The sequence below is a fragment of the Acinonyx jubatus genome, chromosome C1 (assembly GCF_027475565.1).
Source record: "Acinonyx jubatus isolate Ajub_Pintada_27869175 chromosome C1, VMU_Ajub_asm_v1.0, whole genome shotgun sequence".
In the NCBI taxonomy this organism is placed as follows: Eukaryota; Metazoa; Chordata; class Mammalia; order Carnivora; family Felidae; genus Acinonyx; species Acinonyx jubatus.
The window spans coordinates 160,134,753-160,157,060 of record NC_069381.1 but is presented as its reverse complement, the minus strand read 5'-3'; the positions used below and the strand labels follow the sequence as shown (position 1 = coordinate 160,157,060).

Here is a 22,308-nt window from a genome sequence, read left to right as displayed (position 1 = left end):
GGGGAAATGAGGGTATCGGTGTTGCAGGATTTTTTTACTTCAATACCTAGGGTTTGTTGTCTTGCTGCTTCGAAGAATGAAGAGGTGGACACCAAATGAGCAGCAGGCAAAGTTTATTAAAGTACAAGATTAGAAAGTAAGGATAGTATGAAAGCTCTTTTTACAGACGGGACATTTGAAGGTGAATGCCTGTGACTACAGGCAAGGGTCCTTGTTTTATAAGGTACTGGTCACCCCCTGCCCCCTTTTACCCACCCTTTTGTTCCTCCTAAGGTTCTACCCTTATGGGCTCGATAGCTCTAGGTGCTGGTTGTTTCCTGATTGGCTCATTTCTAGTGTATGAGGGGTGGTCTATGGCCACACCTTTCCTTGTGGATCATCCATTTTATGGTCTACTTTTTTTAGTCAGATCTCTTTGTCAAATTACTGAGGGAAACCTGAGAGGGAGGAGGTAATGTCTGTTACATTCTTAAGAAGAACCTTACACCTGAGGGGCTTTGCTGTGGTCAGATCCTCCCAGCATTGTTCCAATATGTTTTCTCCACCCAGGGACCTCAGGTCCTATCCTTTCCCTCTCTCCCTACTGAATTGTATCTTTTCCTACCATATCAGTGTGTGTGAAGGAACAGGTCCTGTTTATTCGTAAGTAAGAATTGAGATTAATTTACAGCTTCCCTCCATTAGTTTGAATAACTTTTAGCTTTTCTGCCCTTCTTTCAGTTAATAGTATATGTAGGTCAGCATCTTACAGACTGATTAGCAGATATGAAAGTGAAATTGAATGGTTTTCTTCTGGCATTCAGTAATTATCTAAGAATGATTTTTTAATGAAGTCTTTCATCTCTGTACACATTCTATTCCTAGAATTTCCCTGTACAAGCTGCTCTTCTCAGAAAACTCATCTACTCCATACAGGTATCTCCAAACTACATGTTTAACTCTATTCTTTTTTTTTTTTTTAATGTTTATTTATTATTTTTGAGACAGGGAGAGACAGCATGGACGGGGGAGGGTCAGAGAGAGAGGGAGACACAGAATCCGAAACAGGCTCCAGGCTCCGAGCTGTCAGCACAGAGCCCAACACGGGGCTCGAACCCACGGACCGCGAGATCATGACCTGAGCCAAAGTCGGATGCTTAACCGACTGAGCCACCCAGGGGCCCCTACTCTTTTCTTTTTCTCTCTTGAGCTTCTGTTTTCTCTCTAGGTGTCTATCAGCAATCTCTACTTACATGTGTTGATACCTTCAGGAGCAGTTAGTTTACAGGACAGTGAGCACTTACATTCCCAATCCCTTGCACCAACTAGCTGGGTGTTCTTAGATCAACTGCTGAATCTCTAGGACCTCCGATGGAGAGGATGATGACAACTCCTTCAAGAGAGGAGACTGAACTAGATAATTTATCAAGGTTTTAGATTTTAGACCTAAAATCAAATTCATTATTTTCTTCTTGTAACTGCTTCTCTCATTTGAAATATTTTTTCCTTTCATCTTCAGATAGTAGAACAATAGAAAATAAAGGAACTTTAGAACTAGGAAGGCTATTAGAGGCTGCCTGGCTCAATTCCTGTTCCTTACTGTAATGGAGTAAGTACTTGGGTTCATTATCTCTTTACTCTTCTTTGGTCTTATCAGTAATCCAGTCCCCTCACTTCTCCTTTTGTGATGTCTCTCAGGCCATTTCCATTCTTTTCACTATCATCACTCCAGAGTACGTATGTCTTTACTTCCTAGAGTCTAGGTTCTTCCCAAAGTCTTTTGCTTTTCTTGCTTCCAGTCTTTCAACTAATCCTGGGAAAGCTTCCAGATTACATATCCAAAAACAATGTGATCATTATGACACATTCCTGTCAAAACATATTTAATGATTTTACTGTGGTCAGAGGATAAGGCCCAAACTCTAAGACCAACCTAAGGAACCTCCTAGAGGTTGACCTTAACTTACCTTTCCAGGTGTATCTTCATGTATTCTCCTAAAAGTCAAAACTCAGTATGTATTTAGTTGAACGAATCTTCATACTTGCTAAACAGAAATCCTTTTAGTCTTGAGATAGTATATTCAGAAGATTAAAAAAAAAAAAAAAAGTAGCCAGGTTCAAAGGGAAAATATAAGGCCATTAAGAGTGAAGGTAGAGAACAAAGGTGAAGTGAGAACAGGAGTAGAATGCATGACTTTTCTATAGTTTCAGTTTCCACTCATTTTTCCTGCTTAGTTTTCTGAACTTTTAACCAATCCTTAGCTTACTGTGATTTTTCAAGTTGAGCCATACAAATTTGTATCTTTGCACTAAAACTACCAAGATGATAGGAAGACACTGAAGTTGCCAGACTGAAAAAATTTAAAGATGCAAAGTAGAGCCTGTGGAGATATTAAATGTAATATTATAAATATCTTAAATTTGAAACGATATTGACTCTGAAAGACTAATACAAATACAAGCTTTCATCAGGTTTAAAATGGAGCTCTATATTTGGGACCACTTCATTTCAAGCTCAGGAAGTTTTCCACCAATATAAGGAATTTCCTCTCACTACACTAAGGGAATATGCACGTAGTTTTCCCACACAACAAAAACACAAATAGAGACTGGGCGCTTGCTTATTGTATCTAAATTAAACACAGTGCCAAAACTACATTTTAAGCTCTGATTTAGGAAGGTCAAGGTCGCACTGCCTTGGGAAAGGGGAAAGGCAAGATTCTAACCCAGGTCCTATTTTAAACTCTGTGCTACCAAATGACTAGTCAAACCAACACAGGAATTAGCGGGTCACAAGAAGTTGGGAGTTAGGCGGTAGGACGAGATGCTTCCACACCTGAATTGGAAACGACGAAAACGAGACTGGAAAAGCGCCCACCGCAGCCGCCATTTTGCGAGAGCCGGGTACCGGAAGTCTCGCCGCGGGAGTCTAGCACTTGGGCGGCCAGCAGCCGGCGGCGCGGGGGCGGAGCCAAGGACCGAGTTTTTCCCCCACCCCTCGGCGGCCGAAGGCGGTGCCTGAGGGCGGGACCAGAGACCCAGTGTCTCGGAGGCTCGCGGCGAGGGAGGAGCCTAAGGCGGGGCCGAGGACGTGTGCTCGGAGGCTCGTGGCGAGGGGCGGGGCTTGAAGGCGGGTCCAGGGGTCAGGAGGCTCGGAGGTTCCCAGGGCGGTGCAGCTCTTAGACTTGAGGCCGGGGGCGGAGCCTAAAGGCGGGGCGAGGCGGGGCCGCGCGGCCGGCGCGGGGAGGAGCTGACCTGGCCACCGCACACCCGCACCTCACCTTCTCGGAACGTGACAGAGCTGCTGTAGTCGGCCGCCAGCAGCCCGCAGCTCTCAGTGGAGAGGGCTGGGGTGGGAGATGACGGTGATTTCCTCCCTGGTTGGCCCACCACGAGCATCGACTCCCTTCTCGTGGCCCAGGGGCTGCAGACATAGCAGGTGAGATGGGGCCCCGGGACGCGAATCTGCCCGGCCCAGGCTCGGCCTTGCGTACCCTTGGTGCCCCCATCCCCGCCCCTCGGGTCTGGCAGGTGGGCAGTGCCCCGCCCTTGGCACCCTGGCTGCGTGCAGTCAGCTGTCGGCGCCTGTCCCGCAGCGTTCGCTTTTAGGACCTCCGGAGCCACCCAGGAAGACTTAACATAGGGGAAGGGACAGCTTGTCCCCTCCAGTGACAGACAGAACTGCCATACCCCAGTTTGAGGAGCACCTCATTGCACGTACGTCCACACTGTCATTCTCGGACTCTTCCTTTTATCCCGAGGGGTGGCCTCAGTATCTGCTCTGGGAGCTCCTGCCCTGGTACCTAGAGCACTGCACCGAATTTTCTTCCTTGCCCCTTTTTGGAGCATGTCAGTTACCATGACGTTGTTAATCCCATGTCCTGAGGAAGCTGAGAGACCAACTTTTTATCCCAGGCACAGACCCCATTCTGCCTTTCCGTTTCCAGTGCCGTCTGCCCAGGCATTAGGTGGCAGCTGGTCTCTGGGCAGCCTGTTTGGTTAAGGTCCCTCCACATCCTTATCTTGGAGGGCCAAAGTCTGTGCCTGCTGACAAGGGAAGAGGCAGTGCTCAGCGCTCCCCACCCTGGGTCTCTAGGGAGGACATTTGGTCCTCTGCAAGTAGGTGGGAGTGGGTGGATGGTGGGACTTGATGTTGAAGAGTGCTTTAACAGTACCGTAGTATATTATGCTTTTCCCACAGGATCGTGGATATTGGGTGTGTGAGAGTAGACAGTCTAAGAGTTTAACGCTTTCTCTTGGAAATAAATCAGAGCCCCCTTCCCCATTTTCACTTAATAGTGGCAGTTGTTTACAGTCTCAGTGGCTCCTTCACGTTATCAACCAAATATCAGTGGCTAGAAGTGGTTTGTGTACAGCATCTCTCCACTCCCCACCCCAGTGAGTGGCCAGTGAGCAGTCTTTTACTATGACAGGTCAACTTGTTTGTTCTGTTAGCAACCCTTGTTTTTAATGAGATGAAAAGACTGGGTGCGATTTTTTAAAAACTTCCGTTGCTGTGGTTCCTGTTCATTTTAAAAGAATGCTTTAAAAAGCATATACTCTTCCCACTGCGAGGGGGGGAGGGCAGGGGGGGGATGAGAAACCTTTGTAAGTGCTTTTTGGTGGTTTTGACCTTACCTCTGTTAGCAAGTATTGTTTTTATAATATGGAGGAACATTAAAGGAATCTTTATGGGTAGGGGCAGATTACTTTTCAAAGTCTGTCTTTTAATTTTTTAAAAAAAAATTTTTTTAACGTTTATTTATTTTTGAGACAGAGAGAGACAGAGCATGAACGGGGGAGGGAGAGAGAGAGAGAGAGGGAGACACAGAATCGGAAGCAGGCTCCAGGCTCTGAGCCATCAGCCCAGAGCCCGACGCGGGGCTCAAACTCACGGACCGCGGGATCGTGACCTGGCTGAAGTCGGACGCTTAACCGACTGAGCCACCCAGGCGCCCCTGTCTTTTAATTTTTGACTAACTGACAGTTAATCATGGGCAGTGCTACAACTATTTGACCATCACCTTGAGAAAAATGAAGAGCTCTCCCTTCCCTGCTATAAACTATTTGAGATCAAACTGAATTAAAGTGAACTCCTCTTAGTTTGGTATGAAACAAAAGTTGATAACCTATGACCCATCCCATCTCTCTATTGTTTTTTTCTTTTAGTTTATTTTTATATATTTTAAGGAGGGGGTGGGGTGGGGAAGAGAGCTAGAGAGAGAGAGAATACCAAGCAGGCTCCACACTGCTAGCACAGACCCTGACTCGGGGCTCGATCTCACAAACCACACCCATCTCTCTATTTTAGTTGGAGAATCTTTAATACCAAGTTTGAAGAACTGGCCTAAGACAATGAATTATATTTAATTTGTTACTGTTCTTAGGACCACAATTCCTGATAGCAGTTGCTACCATTTCTTGAAGACCTACAGTGTGATAAGCTACTGTGATAAGCTGGGTGTACTTACAAATTCTGAAGTGTGAACTTATAAAATCTGTGTGAACAATAAAATTTCCACTCCTCACAATATCCCTTTAAGGAGGTGTTTACTCTCATTTTACAGTTGAAGAAGCTAAGGTTCAGAGAGAGCACTTAACTTGCCCAAAGAGTTGACAAGTGAAAAGGCTCAAAATTGGGTTCAGGTCTATTTGACTCTTTTAATTGAACAGCCACTATTTGGGGCGCCTGGGTGGCTCAGTCGGTTAAGCAGCCGACTTCGGCTCAGGTCATGATCTCACGGTCCGTGAGTTCGAGCCCCGCGTCGGGCTCTGTGCTGACAGCTCAGAGCCTGGAGCCTGTTTCGGATTCTGTGTCTCCCTCTCTCTGACCCTCCCCTGTTCATGCTCTGTCTCTCCCTGTCTCAAAAATAAATAAAACGTTAAAAAAAATTTTTTTTTAAAAAAAAGAACAGCCACTATTTTAGTTAAAACTGTTTGTTAAAAAAATTATTGTAATACATCGATATGTGAGTGCGGTACAAATAAGGGGTAATGACAAGTATGAGTTATTAATATTCCAGGCAAATAAATATAGGGAATTTTAAAGAAATAACAAGACTGGACAAATTTGTCATCTTATTCTTTGGCATTGCCTTTTCAGGTCCACACCTGTTAGGGGCTCCAAATGTTTAATACCTTTGTTTACCAGCTCTTTACCTCAACTAATGGTACCTATCCCAACCATTAGCTTTCCCAGAATATAATTTGATGGTTTGGTAAACTTCAAGTATGTGATTATTATCGGTTTTGTGGATATTGACCACTCCTATCTAATCCTGGTAGAACAACACTTGTCCGGATCCAGATTACATGTAAGGTTTTTAAATGGTTCAGTTCATATGAGGGTAGCACGGAGAAAATTGTCTTGTCCACACCCCGTGTATTAGTTGTTGCTGTTCTCTGGCCTGCTATCTGAGTCTTTCTGATGTCATGTGGGTGTTTGAAAACTTACCCCTGGGCATTGTAAATTTCGGAAATCGTGAGCATTTTTACTTTCTACCTTATATAAGTCCACTTTAGATGGTTAACCCAGAATAATCACTTAGAAATTGGCAATTGTCACCATATTAATTTTGAGTTACTCATGAAAGCTGATTAGTTGCAAAGTGGCCCAAACCTCATGTTCATTGTGTCCCTGGCAGCAAGAGAGGAGTCTGATTAAGTATTGTAATGCTAGCATAACAAATTCTTTCTAGCTTTAGCATTTTCTGAACATCTTTAGGACATTTTACAACACACGTTGTGTTCTTTAACATTTTAGAATAGCTTTAGAACATTTTAGAACATATTTTGTGGTCATGGCCTGTTGCTATAGTGAAAAACTTAGAATACTTTATCATTCAGAAAAAAAAGATTTCTGTCCATGAACTAGATAGTTCCTAAAAGAGAACATTGGTCCATTAAAAGGCAAAAGGTTTGAGGTGCCTGAGTGGCTCAGTTAAGCGTCTGACTCTTGATATCAGCTCAGGCCGTAATCTCACAGTCATGAGATCGAGCCCCACATCAGGCTTTGGGCTGAGCGTGAAGCCTGCTTGGGATTCTCTCTTTCCCCCCCACTCTCTCTGTCCCACCCCCATGCATGCTCTCTCTTTCTCAAAATAAATAAACATTAAAAATAAAAGGTGAAAGTTTTAAGAGCAGATGAATATTTTAGTCATTCATCAAAATAATATATATACTATATATGTAAGTATATATATTTATATGTAAATATTTCAGTATAAATATATTAGTGCCTCCTGTGTGCCAGGCACTGTGCTAGGCATTAGGTATACAACAGTGAGCAAGAACATGCAGAGTCCCTACTTGTGTGGCACTTAAAGTCTAGTGAAAGAGATAGACATAAATCAAATAGTCACTCTAATGCATAGCGTAATTACAAACTGCAAAAAGTAGCCTACGGGTAAGGAATCGGATTCTATTTGGAAAAGGCTTGGCTATGGGGTTAGTGAAGCCTTACCTGATGAAGAAACTCCTGAACTATATGATTTAGAGGGTGAGCAGGTGTTATTACATAGAGAATGGCAGGTAGAGAAGAGAACATTTTAGACTGAACAGCATGTACAAAGTCCCTGTGACACAAAGGGAACTATGGGGCATTCAAGAAGGCAAATATCTGATGCTAGTATAAAAGGAACTAAGGGTAGCCTGGTAGGATGCCATCATTTCTTTTTCATTCTCTTTTATATACTACCAAAAGTTAAGTGATTACTTTGTGTCAGATGTGATTATAAGGGACTTGAATCATCTCAAATCCCAGTGAGGTAGATAGTATTATTGCCATTTCACAGATGAAGAGATAAAGTTGTTATGTGGTACTCTACTATATTTTTCTTCTTGTCCTGTACTCAAGTATGACCACAGGCTAGGCAGTACTCTCCTGTCCAGTATGTAGCCTTGAGAACTGAAATTTCCAGGGAATTTGGATGCAGGTGGACATTCAGGAGACACTCTGTGGGCCCCAAGCTCTTACCCACTAGGTGGAGCTCAAGTGTGGATCATGGGAGAGAGCCATGGGGTATCACTGCAGCTCTCATATTTGTGGATCTTATCTTAATCATGTCTGATACTGAAAATAGGACAGCAACATAAGTATTTTGAGCTGAGCCACCATTGAGAGTAAAGAGGTTATCGTTAGCAAACACTCTCGCCCCCCCACCCCTGTTTTTACATTGTAATTTTTCTCTGGTGGTTGTTGAAGAAAGTGTACATATTTGGCCATTTGATAAGTCTAGGTTTGCCAGTGTAGGCTTTCAACTAGAATTCGTCTTCTGATTTATTGTCACACTGAATCTTTTTTCCTTTCTTTCCAGAGATCTGGTTGGAGTTGGAGGGTGAACGAAAATGAATTCTTTTTCCAATTTACCTGCAGAGAACTTAACCATTGCAGTCAATATGAGCAAAACTTTTTCCTCCACAGTGATGCATAGATTTAATTCCACTAATGACCCACCTTCAATGTCAATAACAAGGCTTTTTCCAGCCTTACTAGAATGCTTTGGCATAGTCCTTTGTGGCTACATAGCAGGAAGAGCCAATGTCATAACATCAACACAGGCCAAAGGACTGGGAAATTTTGTCTCCAGATTTGCACTTCCAGCTTTATTATTCAAAAATATGGTTGTACTTAATTTTTCCAATGTGGATTGGTCTTTCCTATATAGTATCTTGATTGCCAAAGCTTCCGTATTTTTCATTGTATGTGTCTTAACCTTACTGGTTGCCAGTCCTGATAGTCGATTCAGCAAAGCTGGACTATTCCCTATTTTTGCTACACAAAGTAATGACTTTGCATTGGGATATCCTATAGGTAAGTTATTGTACTTTTCAACCTTTTAAAAAATTCAAATATTTTAGGAGGTAGCAAAATTTAATCCTTTAATGTATCTAAGCATTTGTTAGTGATAGATATTTATTCTTATATCTAAAAGAATCTCTCAGGGCACTTGGCTGGTTCAGTCAGTAGAGTATGCGAATCTTGATCTTGGAGTCATGAGTTCAAGCTCCAGTTTGGGGGTAGAGTTTACTTAAAACAAATCACAAAGCCTCATTCCAAACCACTGTACTTTGTACTACCCCACAGTGCCTACACCCAAAAGGGAATAAATCTTTTAATAAAATTTTAAAATCTCTCATATTTTTTCTTAACTATTTCTTAAATTAGGATTAATTCTATCTTTCTTCAACTTCAGAGTTTGAAGTTCCTTCAAGAGTCGACCTAAAATAAGTAGTCATATCCAAATAAACTTTATAAATCATCTTTCTAATATATTCTTTTTCTTCTCAATAATCACACGAAAGAAGTTCAGGTCCAGAAGGGATCAGATTCTGATTTAAATTATATAAAAAAGATAGACATATGTGTGTATAAAAATAGTTATTGTTAAATGTTATCAGTGGAAATGTGTGAGTGACTTTTTCTTACCATCTAGAATACATATTGTTTTATATTAAAGCTTGTTTTTGAGCTTGTTATTCAAAATGTCAATTTACTTCAATTGAGTTAACTTCTTGTTTAAGAACAAAAATGGTGAAGGCTTTTTGACCTTTTCAACTCTTCCTTCTTAACCTTTCCAACTCTTTAGGCTGCCTAATTTTATGTTTCTATGTGTGTTTGTTTTCCTGATAAAACATATCAATTTGGGATATTGAGTTATCTTGAACATATCCTTTTTTTTTTTTAGAACACCTACCACTAAGCAAATATCTCCTTAGTAGCTACTTTTTATATTTTTATTTTTAAGTTAAAAGTTAATGTTGTGCTTTGACCATGTATCATAATGTGAGGACCTGAGTATTGTGGATAGAGTCATTCATTCATTCACTCATTCATACGGACCTGTTAGGTTCCAATGATTGTACCAGCTGCTGCAAATACACCTGTCAACAAAGTTCTTGTACATATTGAATTTACACTTTAATGTGAAAGTAACATTAAAATTAAAATAATATCAAGTAATGGCAAGTACCATAAAAACAAAGTTGTTTGGATAGGAATGAAGGGGTCGGTAAAGACATCTCTGATGGTATATCTTCTGAGCAGAGACCGAAAGAAATGTAATGAAACAGACAACTGAAAACTACGATTAACTTTCAGATTCCTTATTCAGTAGTTTTAAAACTCTCCCCACCCCCCAAATTGTTATTATTTTACCACTGGCACCAAAAGGATTCTAGTGGATATATTTTCCTTTTTCTCCTCCTTTGGCCCTCCTTCATCTTGCTTACCAGAAATGGAGCTAAATCTTAGAAACTAAATAACTGTGAGTAAAGCAGGAGGTTTGTGAGAGAGGGAGAGTAGGCTCTTCGATGACTGGGCTATAAATAGAAACTATATAGGTGTTCCTTTAAGGATACTGAATTTTAAAATTAAGGATGAACCAAGCATTAAAATAAAAACTGGAAATAAAAGAGCAAGGAGTTAACGTGTTTGTCAATCTCTTCAGGAGCATTAATAATGTAAATTTGTCAAGGTATTTATGGCATAAGGACCTTACAAGTGGCTTGGTGTCATAGTGTTAAGTATTTAACAAATATTACATTATCTTAATTTAGCTATAATCTAGAAGTATATAGTTTCATGCTCTCATAGATTAGTAAATCCATAACTAAACAGAACTAACGTTTGTAACTTTATAGTTTATAGAGTATTTTCTCATATATTTATCTCATCTGAGGTAGGGCAGATATTTGTAATCCTCATTTTCAAATAAAGAGACAGGCTTACAGGGATTTGATTGTCTTATCCCAGGTCACACAGCTAACAGGTGACTGAGATCCAAACCTAGGCCTCTTGATTCTAAATCCTGGGACATTCTCTTATGCCACACAGTTATATAACATGCCCGTGTAATCTTCAGAAGACCTAACTAGCCTGTGTAACCCATTAATGTCAGAGAGAATCAAAGATACATTTGACCATGTATTATAATGTGAGGACCTGAGTATTGTGGATATAGTCATATATCTAAAAGTGTTCTATAAAATGAATAGCAGTGGAAAAAGACCTATTAGATGAGCTTATCCGTTTTTTAAAAATATAACTTATTGTCAAGTTGACTAACATACAGTGTATACAATGTGCTCTTGGTTTGGGGGGCTCATTCCAACAGTGCCCATCACCCATTTTCCCCTCTCCTCCCCGCCCCGCCCCCAGTCGATCCTCAGTTTGTTCTCTGTATTTATGGTTTCCTTCCTCCCTCTCTGTTTGTAACTATTTTTCCCCTTCCCTTCCCCCATGGTCTTCTGTTAAGTTTCTCAAGATCCACATATGAGTGAAAACATGATATCTTTCTCTGACTTATTTCACTTAGCACAATACCCTCCAATTCTATCCACATTGCTACAAATGGCAGGATTTCATTCTTTCTCCTTGCCAAGTAGTATTCCACTATATATATAAACCACATCTTTATCCATTCGTCAGTTGGTGGACATTTAGGCTCTTTCCATAATTTGGCTATTGTTGAAAGCTCTGCTGTAAACATTGGAGTACGTGTACCCCTATGAATCAGCACTCCTGTATCCCTTGGGTAAATTCTTAGTAGTGCTATTGCTGGGTCGTAGGGTAGATCTATTTTTAATTTTTTGAGGAACCTCCACACTGTTTTCCCGAGCAGCTGCACCAGTTTGCATTCCCACCAACAGTGCAAGAGGGTTCTCCATTTTCATTTTAAGACAGAATCTCCAAATCAAAAATGTAGTCTGCTATTTTCATCACTGTTTTCCTTATGTCCTACACTAGATCATTGAATCTGGTAATAATCATGTTCCTAGCAGTGTGCTAGTCCAATTTTACTGATGATTATCCTTCTAAATTTTGAGTTCTCATTCTTTGTTTTCAAATTACAAATAATATAAGATCTCTTGTAACATTGGGTTGTAGACAGTACCTTTCCAGAAACCAATAGTATAAACAAAAGTGCTTTCTCACGTATCTGCAGATTGGAAGGTATGATACAGAACTGTAGGGCTGTGTATGTGCTCCAATGGGCTTATTTATTACTGCTTCATGCCCATCTGCCTTCTGGACTTTTTTAGGATAAACAGAGAAGACTGTGTCTCTACAGAGAAGACCCTTTCTTTCTGTTTGTTATGTGGTGTCCCCCAAGGTATTGCCACTCTCTTGTTAACAGATAAGCATCATAGGTTTTAAAAAATGTCCTTTTAAAGACTGCTTTTGTTGCACAATATCAGTCCAATTTACAGGTGATTCAGGAGAAGGTGGATAAGTTAATCAAAGAAAATTAAGGACAGTCATGTTTCCTTTTTCTGTATATTATGACAATTATAACAGTCTATGAAATTACATTAAAATGATTTATCTATATTCAAATGACAGAATGCTACAGTACATTTAACAGACTAAAAGAGAAGCTTGCCATTTTTAGAACAATTCTTTTCAAAGGTACTTTAAGAAATATGAGTCTCAGAAGAAACCAAGAATCTACCAAGAAGAAATGTTGATTTCAGCAAATCAGAAGGTTCCCTACCTCTGTCATTACAAGATACTAATAAGGCATAGTTAAGTCCTATAATTTATTCTTCTAAACAATGCTGATAGTGTAAGTACCCCAACTAATCATAATTATGCTCTAGTGCTTGAGCTGTAAACAGAAAGGAAATGAAGCATTTAACTATATGCCATTAAATAATAGAATGATCTTGTCTGGGTCTTAGTGTTATTTGCTAGGGATTGAAACCTGGCAGGAATCAAAATAGGAGCCACAGTGGGTGGCTAATTTTTTTTTAGTTCCTCATAGTGGGATTCTCTCCTCCTGCCCAAGAGCCTTATTTGTAAGTATTAATTAATTAGAACTTAATAAGTGATATAATTATTAGAAATCGAATTTGTTAGTATAGGTCACTACTTTCATATATGTTTTTCAGATTTGGAAAACCATCTTTCAAAAAAAAACCATCTTTCAATTGGTAACAAAACACTGCCAGTTCATAGATAAATATATAACTTTAATTATGCAAATGAATGGCAGAATTGGACTGAAATTTCCATGTTGAACCTTATTCTTCTAGTAATTTAGCAATTATTTATTCATTCCCAATTTTTTGCTCTCTCCCACTAGATTGTACCTTTTTTTGCCTTCATATACCTGTTCAACTGGTTTAAAATAATAGTAATCTGCTTTATAAATACTTGGAATAAGAAAAAAGAAAAAAAAAACCTGTGTACAAAAAGAAACAGGTTTAAGAGATAACAATTAGATATAAATTGCTGTGTGTTACAAAATGCATTTTTAAAAAAATTATTTTAAGAGAGAGAGCACAAGTGGTGGGGGGGCAGAGAGCAAGGGAGAGAGAATCCCAAGCAGGCTCCAAGCTGTCAGCACAGAGCCCGACGCGGAGCTCAATCTCATGAACCATGAGACCATGACCTGAGCTGAAATCAAGAGTTGGATGCTCAACTGACTGAGCCACCCAGGCACCCCTACAGAATACATTTTTACTTTGAAAACTTTGACATTCATTGATATGTTAATTCCATTCAGCAAATATTTTTTGGATTTGTTCAGCACGATGCTGGGGACTGGGGGTTATGACAATGTGCCTTCAGGGAACTTAGAATGTGGTGAGAAACAGCTTCTATGAAACAAGGTGCCAGAGCCGTCCAGAGAGGAGACCCAGGATATAGACTGAAGACCTGGAGGAAGCATTGGTACCTGAGACAGGCCTTAAACTATAGGTAGGATTTAGGTAAGGAAAGAGAGACTTCAACAAGTTGGGGAATGATGATCAGCGTGTAGAACTTGTAATTATGAACCTGGTGTTTGTCCGGGGAAACTGTGTTATTAATCGCTGGTAGAGGCTTTGCACGAAAGAATAGTGAGCGATGAGCTGCATGAGGAAGGGACCCCTTGTGGAGACTGGACTATGAATGCCAATAGAAAGGCTTTAGAGCGATTCCCGTGGAAGGTGAGCACTGTGGGAAAATCCTAAGTTTTGAAAGGTAAGATTTAGAAGATACTGTCAGCAGTGAATAAAATGGATCAAGGGAGTGGTCAAGAAAAAACAAAAAAGAATATAAGTTGATAAACACATTAATCCAATTCTGAGATTTTTGACTAGTGGTTCAAGAGGAGAAAATACAAAAGATCCTGCAAAAGAAGAAAGTACGTGGTCATTGCTTAGCCATAGATAATGATAGGCTGCTGCTCAAATTTGTATTGAGCTCTTAGTTTTTATTTTTGTTAATGTTCTTTTATTCATTTTGAGAGAGAGGGAGAGAGCAAGAGACTGTGCGCAGGGGAGGGGCAGAGAGAGGAGAGAGAGAATCCCAAGCAGACTCTGTACTGCCACTGCAGAGCCCAATGTAGGGCTTGAACTCAAGAACCATGAGATCATGACCTGAGCCGAAATCAGGAGTCAGACACTTAACCGGAAGGAGCCACCCACGTGCCCCTGCACTGAGTTTGTAAAACAATCTAAAATCCATTTTCCTATGGTGATCAAGTGCTAGCATGCTGGCAATGGTAAATTTCTGGAAAAAGGCCTTTACTTAAGGGGATTTGTGTGATAAAAGTTGTCAAAGGAAACACTTTGTGCATTTTAGTGGCCACTTGAGAAAACTCTTGTACGCAGATTGAAAATACAAGGCTTTCCAAAATATGCTCTCTGTTTTAATAATTGAGTGGTGAGCAGGTATGGAAGCCTTTCTCCTAGAGATGCAATATCTAAGTAGAAGTGTAGCTGTCTAGAAATAGTTATCAAGAGTGCTGCCTTTTTTTTTTTTTTAAAAAGATAAAATCTTATGAAATGTGAAAGAACACCACTAAGAGATACAGATAGAGCTCATGTATCTAATTTGGAAATTAGTGGGCAGAATTTGTGATGTTTTATGTAATCAAATATGTTTTGTTTAGCCACTGCTTCATTTCAGAGGTATTATAGACCTCTGTAAGTGCTTAGCTAAAAAAAAAAAAAAAAAAAAGGAATGGAATCCTACAAAAAAGTAGGTTTTAGCTCATGAGAACCAGGTAGGCTTCTAAAGGTTATACAATCTAGTTATGTAACTTTAACAGGAAAGGTGCATGACATTAACTGAACTTATGTATCCTGAGTAAGTAAACAAATATAGTTTCCTACCTGTGAAACTTTATCTTAATGTAAATTGAGAAATCTAATCTTTCACATTTTTGCACATGATTGCCTCTGTCTTTGCGAGTGATTGTGGCTGTTCATTTTTTTTTTTTAATCTTTCTTTCTCAACCTCAAATCATTTATGAATCAACCTTTATATGTGGTAGGTTGAATTTCAGAACTCATTGCCAAATATGTGCCTGGAGACCAGGTTGCTTATTCTAAGGCTCTGTGTTGGTCCGATCACCCCCAAACCGGACCACTATCCCTCATGTCCACCAACAAACTGCTTGAAGTCTGATCCAACCCACCCACCCCCTTCCAAGGAGACTCATTTTATGCACTGGTTAGGTTCTAAAGTCATGCAGTCAAACTCTTGAAAATCTGTTAAGTCACCCGCAGAATACAGCACACATACTTTGTATATATTGTACCATTTCTCATAAGTCTGAAACAGCCAGATTTTTTTCTCTAGCATTGTTGTTCATCAATGAACAAGTGAAGTGATTAGTTTGCATTTGGGAACATGCTCAATGGGGAGAAAATGAAGCTTTTGTTTTCCTAAGAGAGCATAGTTGAATTTGTGTTAATTAAATGTGTTCTACTGTGTACTCAACTGTATTCTCCTCCCAAACATTCCTTAGATCACCTTTTCATTCCTAATTCTTCAACATCTACACTGGGTTTTCCTAAAGGCATTCATTCATTCCTTCTTATTCCTCTCAAATGGAGACCACTTATTTTCTCTTCACCTGCATCCTATATGAGCAATAGGAGGCAGAGCTGGCATTCTCATAGCCTCCTTGTACCTCTGACAGGCCATTACTCTGCTCTTTTGCAAGAACTGCTTCTTTGGGGTTCATGCTGCCTGCCTCAACTGTTCATCCTCATTGCTGTCATCTGCCGACCTCATTCTGATCACTCCTCCTCATTTAGTGAAGACTTTAATATCTGGCTCATTGTCATCCTCCACCCCCAAGTTTTGCCATTATCTTCTTTGACTTTAGCATCTGTGTGAACTACCCATTAAATTCTCTGCCCATTCAGTTCCCTGACTTCATTGTCTCCAGTGATGTTTACACCCTTTCAGCCATCAATTCCCACGCCACATCTGGGACCTAGTCTTCTGGGAAATACTAAGTTCAGTAGCTCACTATCTGACTTACTCTGAACTCCTAACCTTCCAACTACTTGTCATTCTAGGACTTCGTAGGGACCTCCAGTCCCTGATTCCTCAGCTTTTTATCTGAGAGCCATCTCCCATCTTTACTTCTTTTCCACCATAGCTTGGACTCTATCCTTTCATTGCTCATATTTTTGTTCACTGTCTCCTCCCCTCTCCTCCACCCTCTGTAGTCTGGCTTCAGTTCCCCACTCCAGTGAAACTCTCTCAAGGGAACCAAAATACCTTGTTGCTCTTATTACTTAAATGTTTAATTTCTTACTAGATGTTTTCTTTTAATAATTCTACAATTCTGTCCTTTTATCGAGACTACTCTTAGCCTGTACATAATAAAAATTAGTAGGTCTCACTAATGATAATTTTTTAAAGTTGATGATCATTTTATAAGCTAAATATCATTTAATATAATGTGTTTTTCTTTTCAGCTTTATTATTAAAATTTACTTTTCCAAAGTAGGCTAATGAGGTCATTGTGCACTATTTAGATTAATTTAAAATGTTATAATTAATCATGGAAAACATTATATGAATAATTTATTCATGCATTTCTGTGGTAATCATTTTTGAAACAATTTTAATTCGTGTTTTGCAGTTGAAGCCTTATATCAAACTACATACCCAGAATATCTCCAGTACATTTACTTGGTGGCACCAATATCTCTTATGATGTTAAACCCTATAGGGTTTATCTTCTGTGAAATCCAGAAGTGGAAAGACACTCAAAATGCTTCTCAAAACAAAGTGAAAATTGTAGGACTTGGACTTCTGCGTGTTTTACAGAACCCAATAGTATTTATGGTTTTCATTGGCATTGCCTTCAATTTTATTCTTGATCAAAAGGTGCCCGTATATATGGAAAATTTTCTTGATGGACTTGCAAACTCTTTTTCTGGATCAGCTCTATTTTATCTTGGTCTTACAATGGTGGGAAAAATAAAGAAACTGAAGAAGTCAGCATTTATTGTACTGATTCTTCTCATCACAGCTAAACTGTAAGTTTCACTTACTTAACTTGGGGACTGTCCTCTGTGAAAGCCTTATTTAGTCAATTCATCAGATGTGTCTGTGACTATTTTCTCCTTTAAATAATCTGAGAGTAATAATGCCTCCTAACTGAGTAGTTGTGATTTGAAGGAAAATGTGATGTTGGTATATTGTGGAAAGTTATTTCCTTATTCTGTGTAGATTATTCTTCCCATTTTCCTGACAGAAAATGAAGACTATTGGTTTCTCTTTAACTTTTATATAAATTTACTTAATATCTACTAACGTCCCAGTTGATCATATTTTTAAAGGAAATTTTACAAGATTTCTAAGTTTTCTAAATCTTTTAAAACCCTATTACTCGTGAGGAAAACAATAATTTTGAATATAAGCTTTTTTTTCATGAATTTGGGGAAAATATAATTCTGTGGATGGTTGAACTTTCTAAATATAGGTAAGTCAGTACAAATGATTATTACCAATCCTCTGATCCTAGACTATCAAGTAAAGTTTCTTTTATCAGTTTCTTAGTCAACAGTTTTTCAGCTTACTTAGCTCATTGGCCATGGAGTTATATTTCATGGTGCGGGTGACATAATTTTACTGTGACACTACCCCAAGGCACTTGGGGCATACTTAACTATTGAAAACATCTCTTGTATAGACAGTTAAATTCACACAAGAGCAGTGCAATATGAAATAGCATCTATATTTTCAAAATAATAAAAATGAATATAACTTTTGAAAATTATTTATGGTGTGGTATTCTTCTTGGAAATAAAGAATTAATTAGTATTGCCACAGTAATAAATATGGTTCTAATGATTGTCAACTTCAACTTATAAGTAGAATTTAAATATTCTCATTTAAAAAGTCTTTTTTTTTTTAAGTTTATTTATTTATTTTGAGAGAGAGAGAGAGAGAGAGAGAGAATCCCAAGCAGCCTCCACACGGTCAGTGTGGAGCCCAACATGGGACTTGAACTCACAGACCGTGAGATCATGGGCTGAGCTGAAATCCAGAGTCAGACGCTTAACCAACTGAGCCACCCGGGTGTCCCCAAAATCTTTTTCCTTAAAAAAAATTTTTTTTCTTGGTCTTTGATCCCTATTAGATATCTTTATCTATTTTTTCTAATTACAAAATACATGTAAGAGCAGTTCTTTATTCTATATAGAGCATATCTCTAGGTGCTACTAGGACAATGTTATCACCTGCCTGGCCTTTTTTTTTTTTTTTTCTTTTTTAATGTTTATTTATTTTTGAGACAGAGAGAGACAGAGCATGAACGGGGGAGGGTCAGAGAGAGGGAGACACAGAATCTGAAACAGGCTCCAGGATCTGAGCTGTCAGCACAGAGCCTGACGCGGCGCTCGAACTCACGAACCGTGAGATCATGACCTGAGCCGAAGTCGGCCACTTAACCGACTGAGCCACCCAGGCGCCCCTGGCCTCGTTCTTTTTAAGAGCTTCATCAGCTCAGCTTCCCTTACTTATATGGTCTTTCTATGGAATCCTGAAGGATTTGTTTAATCACTGACTCTTCACCAAGTCTGGATTTCGCCACTTCTCTGCTCTGCTTCATTGTTTCAGTTCCCTTTGCCAAACCCTTTGGTCTCTACAGTGATGCAGAAGTAATTGTAAGATACTTATTTTTCTGTTGGCTTTCAGAATCTAATTGAACAGCAATGTTATCAATACCTGAATACGTTTAAACCCCAAATCATAATAAAGATCAGGGTTTTTTTCCAAAAAGAAGTTTAGTAATTTTCTTGAAAAAAGTTTACTCAGGTTATCGATCCTTTTTTCTTTTAACATTTCAGTTTGTTAGTAAAGAAAACAAGAAACAGCAGCTACAACTACAACTTTCACACATTTTTTGTAAGAAAATTATTTGTAGAACAAAAACTGCGTTTTCTCCTCCTAATCTCTGATGTTGAAAGTATTTTTATTTTTTTATTAAAAAATTTTAATGTTTTTATTTTGTTTTTGAGAGAGAGACAGACAGACAGAGCATGAGCTGGGGAGGGGTAGGGAGAGAGAGGGAGACACAGAATCCGCAACAGGCTCCAGGCTCTGAGCTGTCAGCACAGAGCCCGACACGGAGCTCCAACCCATGAACCCCAAGATTGTGACCTGGGCAGCAGTCAGATGCTTAACTTGACTGAGCCACCCAGGTGCCCAGAAAGTATTTTTAGAATGTTGTTACACTTAGGGGCATCCGGGTTGATGCCTAATCAACATCATTTGATTAAGTGTCCAACTCTTTTTTTTTTTTTAATGTTTATTCATTTATTTTGAGAGAGAGAGTATGTTTGAGCAAGCAGGGGAGGGGCAGAAAGAGAGAGAGAGAAAGAATTCCAAGGGAACTCGGTGCTGTCTGCGCAGAGCTCAACTCAGGGCTCCATCCAGTGAACCAGAGGTCGTGACCAGAGCCAAAATCAAGAGTAGGACACTTAACCAGCTCAGCTATGCAGGCGCCCTAAACATCCAACTCTTGATTTCAGCCCGGATTATGATCTCACAATTGGTGGTGAGGTTGATGGAGCCCCACATCAGTGGCTGTGCTGACAGCATGGAGCCTATTTAAGATTCTCAGGGCAGGGCACCTGGGTGGCTCAGTCAGTTGGGTATCTGACTCTTGATTTCAGGTTAGGTCATGATCTCATAGTTCTCGAGTTTGAGCCCCGAGTAGGGCTCTGCACTCTCTTCCTCTCTCTGCTCCCCTGCCCCCTCCCCCATGCACACGTGTTCTCTCTCTCTCAAAAATAAATTTTAAAACTTATGAAAAAAGACTTTCTCTGGCCCTCTGCCCCCTCCATACCTTGTACAATCTCTCTCTCTAAAAAAATTAAAAATAGAGCACCTGTGTGGCTCAGTTGGTTGTGTCCGACTTATGCTCAGGTGTTGATCTTATGGCCAGTGATTTCAAGCCCCACATCAGGGCTCTGTGCTAACAGTGTGGAGCCTGCTTGGGATTTTCTCTCTCCCTTTCTCTCTGCCCCTCTCCCCCATGTGCTCTCTCTCTCTCCTTCAAAATGAATAAATAAACTAAAATAAAAGAGAACATTATTACACTTAAATGGCTCCAAGTTGAATTCTTGATTCTTTCAAAATGTTCACAAGTAGGCATGCAGAGAATATATGCATGCAAATAGATACTCCTTCTGGGCAGGAGAAGAAGAATAACCTAATGCCAAGTTCACTAGAACAATCTCCCCCTTGGGGACCAGCATGCTTTGATGTCAAGTGAATGACACATTTCTTGTTTTTTTCAGGCTGGTGCTGCCACTTCTGTGTAGAGAAATGGTGGAACTCCTGGACAAGGGCGACAGTGTAGTGAACCATACAAGTTTATCAAATTATGCATTTTTGTATGGCGTCTTTCCTGTAGCACCAGGCGTGGCTATCTTTGCAACACAGTTCAATATGGAAGTCGAGATTGTATGTATACACTGTTCTCTAAGTTTGACTGTCCAGTTAGGAGAAAAATGAATTTTTAAAACACAGAAATCAGCATTCTTTTATGAGAATTTGATATGTGTAAGCTACTTCATTGTAAATAAGGAGGCATCGTGTAACATCCTGTAATAATAGTTATTTAATGCAGGGTCTTTTCTCAGCCGTTGCTTTTTTCATTAGTCTTTTTAGATTTCAAATATTTCATTGTTGTACTTATACTGAAGCCTAGAGATTATCTACAGAATGGTAACTTGTGAAATTTTGGGTAAAAAAAAAAAAATGTTTCATTCACTGATAATTCAACCAGCAGATGCAAAACACCACATAATGAATTGCAGTAAATAGCTAAAATTAATTAATACCAAATTATTAACCTTGTCTAAGCATATTGTACATGTTACTTACTGTATTAGACTAAATGTTTTTGAAATATAACAAAGGAACTAAATTGCTTAACAAAGTTTAGTTCCATTATTTAATCTGCATGGTAATTTTTTTTTTCCGATTTTATTGCCCTATATTTTATGAAATAGTGTGGAAGAAAATTGGTCATCAGTTTAATTAGATCATTAATATGGTTTACTTTCTAGAACCTAGAAGATTACCATCAGCGTGGGATGTCTAGTATTGGTTATGTACAAATATTAATTGAGCATGGATTGGAAGAGCCAAAGGAACTTAACTGTGTTTTCTTTTAAGGACTCTCAGAAATGGGGAATGCAGCATTAGAGAATATGCTGGAATTTGTGATGTCTTTTTACTGACTCTTTTATTTTAGAATGTCTTCGTGTGGTGTGGCTATTTAAAGTTTAGAGTAATTGTTTATCGACAGCATGACCCTCAATTTGATTTCATTTTTTGCAGATAACCTCAGGGATGGTCATAAGCACATTTGTGTCTGCACCAATCATGTACGTTTCTGCCTGGTTACTAACCTTTCCCACTATGGACCCTAAGCCATTGGCATATGCCATCCAGAATGTTAGTTTTGATATAAGTATTATCAGCCTTGTCTCCTTGGTAAGTATGTCTCAGTGTAAAAATGAATGAAAACACAGAATGAGTTTGACAATAGCTTGGTAACAGGAGGTTAGGGATTTAAAATGTATTTAAAAAAATCTCTTAGGCAATAGAGAAAGCTAAAGCTTACGCATAAAATGTATATATCAGCCTTGCGAGTTGTGTCTTTTGTTTTGAGAGTTAGTCATACAGCAGACAAGGCATAAGATTTAGTCAGACCTGGATTTGGAGTGTGGCCCTGTCACAAACTAGCTGTGTGTCTCCAAACTTCAGTTTTCTCAGCTGTGAGCTAGAGATACTAATTTTACCCATTTCCATGGATTGTTTTAAGGATTACATGAGACAATATATGTGAAAAGCCTCTGCAAATGGCGAATCACTACACAAATAATAGCTGTTGTAGAATCATGGTTGGAAGGGATCATCTGTCCATCCATTTAATGTTAATGAAGCTTTCTGGATGAATCTAGTTCAAATTAAATACTTAAACATTTGACGGCTAGAGTATCCTGTAGCTCACGTTGCCTATGGAATTCAAGCGGTATTCTGGATGGGGGGGCAGGGGGAAGACAACTTTTACTGTT

General features: G+C 39.3%; 1 protein-coding gene and 1 long non-coding RNA gene across 4 annotated transcripts in view; one reads left to right on the top strand and one right to left on the bottom strand.

Annotated features, from left to right (window-relative positions):
• The window catches only part of LOC128314068 (uncharacterized), a 132,372-nt gene extending 129,279 nt beyond the window's left edge, over positions 1 to 3,093 (bottom strand). For 2 of the 3 annotated variants that reach the window (XR_008295447.1, XR_008295449.1), the window contains exon 1: positions 2,816 to 3,093. This is a non-coding gene — a long non-coding RNA (uncharacterized LOC128314068). Of the gene's footprint in view, positions 1 to 38; positions 1,935 to 2,815 lie in introns of those variants that run through there. The other variant, XR_008295448.1, reaches the window with a different exon arrangement.
• A 147-nt stretch (positions 3,094 to 3,240) lies between these two features.
• GPR155 (G protein-coupled receptor 155) overlaps positions 3,241 to 22,308 on the top strand; it is a 47,645-nt gene continuing 28,577 nt past the window's right edge. The window contains exons 1-5 of the mRNA XM_015086402.3: positions 3,241 to 3,418; positions 8,295 to 8,791; positions 16,851 to 17,250; positions 20,521 to 20,686; positions 21,569 to 21,724. Of these exons, the coding sequence (XP_014941888.1) occupies positions 8,326 to 8,791; positions 16,851 to 17,250; positions 20,521 to 20,686; positions 21,569 to 21,724 (1,188 nt within the window). The 5' untranslated portion in view covers positions 3,241 to 3,418; positions 8,295 to 8,325. The remainder of the gene's footprint in view (positions 3,419 to 8,294; positions 8,792 to 16,850; positions 17,251 to 20,520; positions 20,687 to 21,568; positions 21,725 to 22,308) is intronic.